Source organism: Poecilia mexicana, unplaced genomic scaffold (assembly GCF_051168715.1).
Source record: "Poecilia mexicana isolate PSO_F unplaced genomic scaffold, ASM5116871v1 scaffold_2, whole genome shotgun sequence".
NCBI lineage: Eukaryota > Metazoa > Chordata > Actinopteri > Cyprinodontiformes > Poeciliidae > Poecilia > Poecilia mexicana.
In genome coordinates, this window is record NW_028263371.1 from 18,206,911 (window position 1) to 18,217,181 (window position 10,271).

At 42.1% G+C, this 10,271-nt stretch overlaps 1 protein-coding gene across 1 annotated transcript; it reads right to left on the reverse strand.

Moving 5' to 3' along the window:
• Positions 1-1,434: 1,434 nt before the first annotated feature.
• Positions 1,435-7,613, reverse strand: LOC106911349 (uncharacterized). Its single transcript, XM_014978131.2, has 14 exons — positions 7,516-7,613; positions 7,158-7,270; positions 6,965-7,006; positions 6,814-6,840; positions 6,662-6,733; positions 5,584-5,649; positions 4,583-4,609; positions 4,451-4,495; positions 4,335-4,370; positions 4,171-4,251; positions 3,899-3,995; positions 3,103-3,212; positions 2,737-2,856; positions 1,435-1,760 (listed from the first exon to the last, which is right to left on the reverse strand). The coding sequence occupies exons 1-14, from the start codon at positions 7,589-7,591 to the stop codon at positions 1,731-1,733; spliced, it is 942 nt and encodes a 313-aa protein (XP_014833617.1). The 5' UTR covers positions 7,592-7,613; the 3' UTR covers positions 1,435-1,730.
• Positions 7,614-10,271: the final 2,658 nt, after the last annotated feature.

A 10,271-nucleotide genomic window follows, 5' to 3' on the forward strand; every position in this document is an offset into this window, starting at 1 on the left:
AGGTTGGTGTGTTGGGTTTTGCAGTCTCGGGCAACTGTGTGGTCTACAAGGAGTTGGTGTTTGGCTCCTCTACTATTTATGCCGATGCCCTTCTGTGCCGTGCTCATGTATTTATCCATGTGTCCGCTTATCTTAGCCGCTATGATGCCTGACATGAGCTTCCATGTTGTAGAGAGACAGGTTATAGGCCGATAGTTGGATGGGAGTGAACCCTTTTGATCCTTCTGGATCAGGATTGTACGCCCTTCAGTTAACCATTCAGGGTGAGTCCCATTTTGTAGCAGCTGGTTCAGTTGAGCTGCCAGTCGCTCATGGAGGGCAGTGAGTTTCTTTAGCCAGTAGGCATGGATCATGTCAGGCCCTGGTGCTGTCCAGTTTTTCATACCTGAGACTCTTTCTTGGACATTTGCCACAGTGATGGTTACTGGGGCTTGTTCAGGGAGGTTGCTGTGGTCCTCTCGTAGAGAGGTTAGCCACTGTGCCTTGCTGTTGTGGGACGCCTCCCTTTCCCATATGCCTTTCCAGTATTGTTCAGTCTCCAGCCTTGGTGGGTCTGCTCTGTTGTTAGTACCCTGCCATTGAGAGTACACTTTAGCTGGTTGGGTGGAGAAGAGCCGGTTAATCCTCCTGGCTTCATTCTCTCTTGTGTATCTCTCTATATATATATATATATATATATATATATATATATATATATATATATATATATATATATATATATATATATATATATAATTCTTTAAGTTCAGGTGTAGGGACACACCCAACCACACCTCCAATTTTCCAAGCAGTCTATTTATACTCTGCTCACCCATTCTCTGTTTATGTTTCATCAACCCCACCCTCTCTTATCCTTTACCTCACCCCACTTCAATTCATCAAATCTTTCCCTTTCATTCCCTTTATCCCACCATCCTCATCCCCATTTTCCTTCCCTACATTGCCATAACCATTCTTTACTCCATGCTTTTGCTGCAGGTTCTGTCTGAGAAGCCCGCAGGGTCCTGAAGAACCTGAGGTAGTTGGGCTTGGGAAAATAAGTGGAACAAATTTTCCTGAAGACCATACCCCCCACGCTGAGTCTTCATCTCCCAAGACCTCCAGCATTATCCTCAGATCCAAGCTCATTCATCCCTCCATTCCTTTCCTGCAATAAATCTTTAAACTTACATATTTGTGGCACGGTCCTTGCTAGTGAACTCAGGCACATCCGGGGGAGGAACATGAGCCCCTGGACCGTTTATTCTTGATGCCCCAAGTGCACTTTTTGAGTTTTTTTTTTTTTAATCTCTGAGGCCTTCTTGTGACCCTCAACAATAGTATTTCGCTAAATATAACAATTTACCTAAATTAATTATTCTGTGAACCAGTTTTTCACATGTTTATGTGCCATGGATTGGACACAGACACACAAATGTTCATGTTGGGAACACATTTTCGGACATTGCAAAAGTGATGGGAGCTTTATTGGTGTTTTTGTTTTATCATCTGTGGTTGCTTATACAACAGAGCTTCACATTTATGATGGACACGTGTTTGCATGAGGAAAATCTGAATTTGAAAAACAATTGTTAAAAAAAGAAAATAAAATCCTCATCAATGAAAAAATACCAGACATGCAGAGATTCTTAATCTGGACTCAGTGAATCTTTGAAACCAGTAAAATGTTGCATGAGAGGGAGAAGGAATCGAGCTGATGATCCACCAGTCAGCTTGGAAGGATCACCCAGTTAGGTGTCAGGGTGCAGCCTGCGGCCCTCCTGGTCCAAACAGGGAGAAGTAGCAAAAACACACAGAGAATGGATGGCTATGTTAAAGTACTTTTTCAATATAATAACCTTTAAGCAGACAATTAGTGTGAAGTCACATTCTGATTATAAATGTCATGTATTGGGTGAAAGGCAGTCAATCAAGATTAAATAAAACAAAGGCTTGAAATCAGTCTGTGTGCAAATAAATAATTAGTCAATTAATTTACTAAAGTAAATGAACTTTTTATTCAAATTCTACTTCATTTAATACGACTGCAGTGAACTGAACATGCTGCAATCGATTCATGAGGAACTATAGCATATGGTACCTAAAGAAGATCATGCTGCAAAAAAAAACAACAAAAAAAAAACTTGATCTTTTCTATAATTCACAATATCAAAGTCAAATCACTGTAAAATACTTGGTGGTAGTCCTGGTTGAAGCAGTTGTCCAACATAACTTAATGGGACAAAAAACATATAAAGGTCAAATAAGGACATGAAAATAAATTTTACTTCAAAATATTGAAGTCATTTTCATTTGGTCCAGCTCTTTAAATGTGTTCATTTAAATTTTCCTCTCTAGTAACTCTGGTAGTTGATCCCATGCCTCATCAGTATGAATACTTTTAACTTTTGTCAACTCTGTGCGATTAACTGAAGGAACTTCTGTGTTTGAACTTCTTCCTGTGTATGTGCTGATGTTCTGTGAATGGACGCTCTCTCAGCATGTGTAGACTTCTGTAATCTCAAACTTGTGGAGCTAAACTGTTCCAGGATGTTCTTTGACACATCCTAAAGGGACGTCTGTTCACTGGCTGCAGATGAGAATCTAGCAGAAGGTTCAAGAAAACCTAAATGTTAGATCATAGCACAGGCCAAATCATGTTTTTTATGTCCTGATAAATAAAACCTTTTTCTTTCCGATAATATTGTATTTCTATCCCTTCAAAACTTCTTGGATTGCCTCTCCGGCAGCGGTTACCAGGACGTTCATCCACTGAGAATCTGTGTAGATGTAGAGAGATCTTCTGTCCGTCCGCAGCACCATCACGTTCTCCCCACGCAGCCGCCTCATCTCTTTCTCTCCGTCTGCGACAAACACCTGCAGAGATAAAGACGGGATGAATATCTATCCTAAAAAAAGGGGGAACAATTAAGATACCTGAGACAAGAAGAAGCTCACAGAATTTAACAGGATCTCAAACAGATGAGGCCTGAATGTCAGGATGCATATCTAAGGCCCCCTGCTGGGAGGAAGCATGCCGCCTCCACTTATCAGACCTCAGGTTGATGTGTTGATTGTTGGAACCACATTGTTCAGTCAGTGGAAGTGGGTGAGTTTACTGACCGTCAGGACGTTGTCCAATGGTCTCTGTGAACTTTGACCCTGTGGGCAGCTGCAGGGGGCTGAGGGTCCTCTGCTGCCGGAGTCTCCCTGCAGGCCTGGCAGGATGTACACTGGAACAACACGAGCTGCTTCAATCAGCCGGGACCGGAGCGCCTAACTTCTTATCAGGTATGTCAGCAATTTTGTTCTCATGCTTCGACTCAACAATAAAACTGCAGGGATATGGATCAAACGCTTCGTATGCTACAGAGATAAACATTAGAGTTTGAAAAGTTTCTAAGGCTCACAGATCCATTTATCTCCATTGTTTATCAAGGAGGAGCATGCGGGTCTGACTCCTGTCTGCTGAAATTGGCAACTGCACAGAAAACTTGTGCAGGACTCCAACTACAGCTGGGTTGTTCTTTTCACCATGCGCCCCATTTCTACTGTTACCCTGGGCAACTACCAATATATGAAACCACTGGTCTCAACAGCCATGATTACACATGGAAAGATCATAATGACTTTATAAAGCCCAGGTACATGTAACGACCTTCCATGAGGCGTTAAACCTACTTTTCATTCAGCCCACATTTCAGTATTAAAAATCTATTCTTTTTTATTGTAATATAAAAAAGAATAGATTTTCATTTTCATTAAATGTAAGCAGAAAAATCAACATTAACAGAAATAAGGACTTGAAAACATCTTACTGTGTGGAATTAATCAACATAATGAGTTATACTTGGTGAATGGAGTGAATTTAATCATATTTTTAACTATTTTATATTGATTTTTTTCTTTCCATACAGACCTTGTCCAGGTAGACCAGGCTCTCCATGTAGACCAGGCAGTCCTGCTGCACCAGGGTGTCCCTGCTCCCCGGCCAGTCCAATAGAACCTTTCAAGCCCTGCACACAATTACTGACTTACTGACTCTTTGAAAAATCAATGCTTGCTTATGACTATAGATGCATACATTCCTTCCACTTCACAGTTATGCACTACTTTGTGTTGTTCTACCACAATCAGTGAGAAAACATGAGCACCCGTCAGTATGCATGCAGTACATCTATGTGGACCTACCATCTTTCCTCTGGCTCCTGGCTCTCCTCTTGTTCCCTGCTCCCCCATCAGACCTCTGTCCCCCTTCTGACCCGGGTGTCCCTGAGACAGGACATGCATTCTGTCACAGCCTCTCCGCCACGCAGCTTTCATATACGTCTAACACTCATCAGTCAGAGTTTCACCTGCTCTCCGGCCGTCCCAGGGATGCCACGCTCGCCCTGCGGACACACACATACACACCAGATCCGAGTGCATTTCGATCACCATTGAGTGGAGGAAAAAGATCTGACTTCCTAACCTTCTCTCCTGTGGGGCCTCTGTGTCCTTTGAGACCCTTATCACCCTGATAATGAGAGAGAAAAGACAGGAGATGAGAGACGAGCAGCTCAGAGGGGGCTGGCAAGAAAAGGAAGGAGAAAATGTTCCTCACCCTGAGTCCTGGATGACCTTTACTGCCCTGTAACAACACAACACAAACTCCCTTAGGTCCATTCTGTGGTCCACTTGTGCTAAATTCATAAACACCAACAGGGCTGGCCCAAGCCTTTTTGGGGCCCCAACCAGATTTTAATTTGCCCCTTCCTCATACCAACACGTCAAAACCAGATACTTCATCGTTCCTAGGCTGCACCATACTATCAATTATTAGCTTACACTGCAAAAACTGAATCGTACCAAGAATTTTTGTTTAGTTCTACAGCAAATATCTTAGTTCCAATGAAATAAGACAAAACTAGCTAACAAGTAACAAGAAATAGCATCTTGTTTTAAGTAAATAATTCCTTAATATTGATGGAAACATATTTGTTCCACTGGCAGATTATTTCACTTATACCATGAAAAAAATGTCTTGTTATAAGTGAGGTAATCTGCAAGTGGAACTAGAATTTTTTAATCAATATTAAGGAAATATTGATTTACAACAAGCTCCTATATCTTGCTGAAAAGTTACTTATAAATTTATAAATATAAATTTGTCTTATTTCAAATGTACTAAGATATTTGCACAACAATACTTGGTCAGACTTTGTGTTTTTTCAGTGCACATCACACTGGTTATTATGGCTGTTGATTTTAACCTCACAGGAGAAGCAAACAAGCAAAACTGCTCTAATTTGTATTTTGAGATTCAGAGTGTTATTTAAATGTAGCATATTAATTTAACTATTTAAAGGTAATACCTGCAGACAAACACTGTAAGCCAGTTAACAAGTTAAATATAATTTATTTTTAACTTGGAATAGAAAGTGTAGGCAGTGTAAAATGTGTAATCTAGCACTACAAAACAAAATCAGAGGGTACTCTTGGGCCCCCCCTGGTGGTGTTGTTCTACATATTGTGGAGACATGCATTTTTAATTTATTTTTAAATAGTTGAGACATTTTTTCCATGAATTGGTAAAACGTAATATGAATTAAAGCTTTGTTGCACCTTTATCATCCCAGGAGTCCCGATGTCTCCGTACAGACCCCTCCAGCCTCTCTCACCTTTCTCCCCCTGTGGGACACAGTGACCCCCATCAGCTCCAGGCTTCCAAAGGTCAAAGCCTTTGACCACCATTTGTATCATATTTGCTTCAAAAGTTTCTGTGAACTCTCTTTTTTCCCCAAGCATGATTAATACTGTAACGACCTGTTGAATACAATATTTGACATGTATTTTGCCTTCTGCTGGATTATAACTGCACTTCAGTACAGTGCATTATGGTGCAGTGTTTTTTTTTTGTTTGTTTGTTGTTGTTTTTTTTGCCTTTTCAAAATGTCTGCTCTCATGAGATTGATCAAAATTTCTAATAATAATATCTGGATTGTTTTTCATTTTCACTGAAAGCTTGTGTTTTGAGATGATGCGCAATTACTTAAAAATGTATCATTTTAAAATGTGTGCACCGTATTTGGTAGTGCAGATATGAATGAACAGTCATGTAAAAAAAAATTTATACGGTAATCTATGCCGCCATGCAGCTACACGCTATTTTGTTTACGTAATGGTCAGGCTTTTGGACAGAGTTAATGATTGCACCATATTTTACAGGATCAATCCCAGAGATGGGAGCCTTCAATGTGGAAATGGAGAACTCGCTGGAGACCCAATTAAAGCTTTCAGATGAATTATTTTAGACTTAAAACAATTGAAAAGTTATATATAGTCTTATATATGTGTTTCACTTTTTTGTACTTGCATAGGTTTGCATGTCTTTATTCCTAATTAGCAATCAAACTTTACTTGTGTTTAGATTTGTGGCCTGAGCCTGGCGGGTTGGGACACAATCATTTGCTCCATGTTCAGGTCTCGGTCGGTTCTCAGGGTCCTGGTGTGTTTGACAAGCCTGCAGTGCGTGCAGCACCGAGAAGACCACACGAGAACCGTGCACCGTACAAAGTGGTGTTAATCTACTTATAGTTTCGACAGAGGAGTAGATGATTTAATAAAGAAAGTAAACAGGGAGCCGCAGTTCTTTAGACTGTAACGGGCGCAGACACTGCATGTGGGTCAAACTGCCTTTTACCTTCTGGCCTGGTTTTCCCAGAGGACCTTGTGGTCCTGGCTCTCCTTTTGGACCCGTCACACCAGGTTTACCCTAAAAGCAAACAGAATTAAGGAACTATTGCTTTAAATCTATAACATAAAAAAACAGATAAAATTTGTTGAGTTCTGTACCTTTGCTCCTCGCAGCCCTCTGCAGCCCTTTAAACATAAAACATCATAAAGCGCTCTGTAATGTTTCAAACAAAAAAAAAAGTTCTCTGTGCCACTGTTCTGGGTGGCCTTAGCAACGATTAGCATATAAAATAGAAAAGACCTTCCCCACCTTTTCTCCTGTGGGTCCTGTGACGTGTTCTGTCATGTCGACCTGAAGGTATGAGGACAACGGGCTCAGCATCGCCGGATGAATTTTTTTTCATAGTTTGCAACCCAACGACATTATAGAAGCTGAAACTGCAGAACTAAATGTGCTGCAGAGCATGCTTTTTAACTGGTGTGTGAGCTGAAGGCCTCCTTACCATCAGCTCTGCTTTGTGTTTGATTGGAGGAAACATAGGAGGAGGAAGAGGAGGCAGGATGAAGACTTCACATTTCCGAGCCGGCCATCTGCTGCCTCTACTCACTGGAAATCCTGTATGTACACAAGTAACATAAACACGTGAAATACTGCTAGAGACACGGAGAAAGACTTGTAGTCCACGTGAAGCCAAATATTGGTTTAACATGTAAGTGTCGGGCGATCACCGACCTCCCAAAACTAAGGAAGTCTGGGCCGATTTATCGGTGAGCCCTTACTGGAGGAGTTCAGGGATTTTGCTCCACCGACTAAACAATGACGAGAGGAGGTTCTGGGGACAGTGTTCACTTTTCACTTACGGGACGTTAAAGAGGAAGCTGCATGTGGGAGGCCAGAAAGTAATGCAGTCCATCCCAGAAGCAGCATCGTCAGCATCTCTTCTCTTCATGAAGCAGCAACCGGACGACCACCACTTCAGAAATGAACCTTTGAAAACAAAAACTCTCTTGAGACGTTCTGGGTCTGTGACAAACTGGAGTCAGGCAAAAGTCGAATCCATCAACTAATAGATCTCCCTTAAAGAACGTTGAGATAATCCAGCATCGATTCATCTGTTTCTTTTTGCGTTCTGCTCCGTCTTCCTAAACAGAAACGTAATAATCTGAATAATTGAGCAGATTCAACAGAAATATATAAAAAATATCCATTTCATGAAGAAAGTTAAGCTGCAAGCTAACAGCTGCTCATAAATCTTCACTCATCCCGTTTCTTGTGTTCTCATCTGCTCAGTGTGTTGCAGTGGTTGTGGTGTGTAACACCGAGTAAGAGTTGAAAATGATGAAAAGTATCTCGGACAGTGTGTGTGTGGAAGCGTTTTTCCACACAGCTGAGCTCCGTTCACACTAAGGATGATCTCAGGAGGATGTAAAAGTTGCACCACTCTGCCTGCAATAATTCATCTCCTGCAGCCCTTCCAGTACAACGCTCCTCTACGGCCAAAGATGTCTTCAGAGCAAAAAAAGCCACACACACACACACTAGGAAAATATGCTAGAAAAACCTCAATCATCCAAAGTGGCTAAGGAATTCAATCTGACACACGTTAAAGACTTTATAAAGAAAACACTCCTTCCACCGAATGATCAGAGGTTAACATGAGGGCATCCACCCTGACAAACTCTTATTCTAGGAGGTTCCCATGCACCGCTCCCTGCATGCTGTGTCTTACCGTGTCGTTGAATCCTCTGGGACCTCGTCCTGCAGAGCTGGAGCACAATCTGCTAAGCTTGCACGCCTGAATCCGGCTCATCTCAATAAAGCGTGGAAAAGCAGCGCAGCCACTGGCAGAGCTCAGCAAAAAAAAATCAGATAATTACTTAAACACCGAGCCAAAGAGGAGCTTGCTCATCAAAGCTCAGAGCAGGGAGAAGTCACTGGCATTTCCTGTTAGCTGTTATATGTCAGCCTGTCACTGCTGCAGCCAACAGATTTACTACAGCAGGATGGCAGAAATACACACACACACACACCTACACACACACACACACACACACACACACACACACACACAAACCCTTTCACTTGTCAGGTTACAGATGGACTATCTGGGCTTTTCCAGATCTAAAAACACAGGAAGCACATCAGAGGTACAACAATGTCCCATATTACAGTGTTATTACAATGAAAGTAAAGCAAGAAGCAGTGGGATGAAACTCCATGACTCAGTAGGTCTTCCTCTCATCAGTCAGCAGCAGTTCAGAGCCTGTCCTGCGGTTCGCTGTGTGGCCGCAGCATTTCAACCAGGTTCAGGTCTGGACTTCTTCACGTCACAGCATCTGAGCGAAGAACGCTTTCACTTTGGCACGGCGATGGAAGAACAAGAGCAGATCTGATGGCAGCGTGGAGGCTCGGCTGTTACAGCGACACTGTGTGCCGTTATTAGACATGATGTCGTTTAGAGGATTTTTATTACTGATCAATCGATTCTGTTAGTAAACCTGATATTTCAAGAAAGGGGAGCTTTTGGCTCCTTTAGGAGAATATCTGTTTGTTAGTGTGAAGATTTATTGTGCAACTAAATGGACAAATGTTTCCATCTCACTTGTTTGTTTTCAGCTGCTAAAGTGAGGATCCAAAATCAAATCAAAATTTACAACTACACCTGACATTTTGAAAACATCATGTGTTGTGATACAGAGACTCTTATTAGCAGAGAATCTGTCCGTTTCCTGATCTGATGGTGGAGGTAGCAGCAGCCTCCCAGAGCTCAGCTCCTTCACCGTAAATCTGGTTTCAGAAGGATCTACGAGTCTTTAATGGGGTCAGGTGAGGTGAGGTGAGGAAGGGGCCGTGCCGCCATATTTTTTACCTTCACTGAAAAACCCTGCAATGCAGTGCTTGGATGCATGCGATGGCGCTCTGCCTGCATGAGCTAGCGCCGTCAATTATCCCTGCTAAGCTACAGCTTCTCATCAACGGAGCCTGTCGTTTATGCTAAAGCTAGTTAGCACGGCCACCGATGACGGCAGGCAAACGGTTTTCCTGCAGCAGTGAGTTGCTTCTCCACCATTAACATGTTTGGGCAGCACATACATGAAGAGGTTGGTTGACAGCACCAAGACCCACCTCCTGGTTCTGATTGGTTGTTTTTGGTCAGCAGCTGTGCACTCCTGAGCTGCGATCCTTCCTGAGCTGTTCATACTAAAGGAACAGCTCAGGTGGATCCAGTGGATCTTTTCAGATTTCACTGGTCAACAGCCAAAAAATTGGGAGTTTTTTCAACAGTTTTAGGGTCATTTCGATGAGTTGAATCCAAAAATCTCATTGGTCAGTCAGGTCAACTTTCTGAACTATGGAGCAACATGAGGGTCAAAATGCAGGACTTGTTCTCAAAGTGGATCGGTTTCCTGAGAATCTGATGAGTGAGTGAAGAGCAGGAGGAGAGACTCCATCAGGACAGGAAGGAGACGGAGAATTTTACATAGTAAAGACATAATACTCAATTTACAAGTACTTACTGTTATAAAGGGTGATGTCCATCCTCAGATACACATCACCAGAAATCTTCAAATTTTATAAGGATTCACATTTAGGGTCTAAATACATAATGGTGCAT

Excerpts from the sequence above, each read along its gene's own strand:
- LOC106911349 (XM_014978131.2), bottom strand. The coding sequence starts at position 7,591 with ATGCTGACGATGCTGCTTCTGGGATGGACTGCATTACTTTCTGGCCTC. Across the intron at positions 6,734-6,813 it reads GAGGGCTGCGAGGAGCAAAG|GGTAAACCTGGTGTGACGGG; the intron begins GTACAGAACTCA and ends GTTTGCTTTTAG. Across the intron at positions 4,371-4,450 it reads GAGGCCCCACAGGAGAGAAG|GGCGAGCGTGGCATCCCTGG; the intron begins GTTAGGAAGTCA and ends GTGTGTCCGCAG.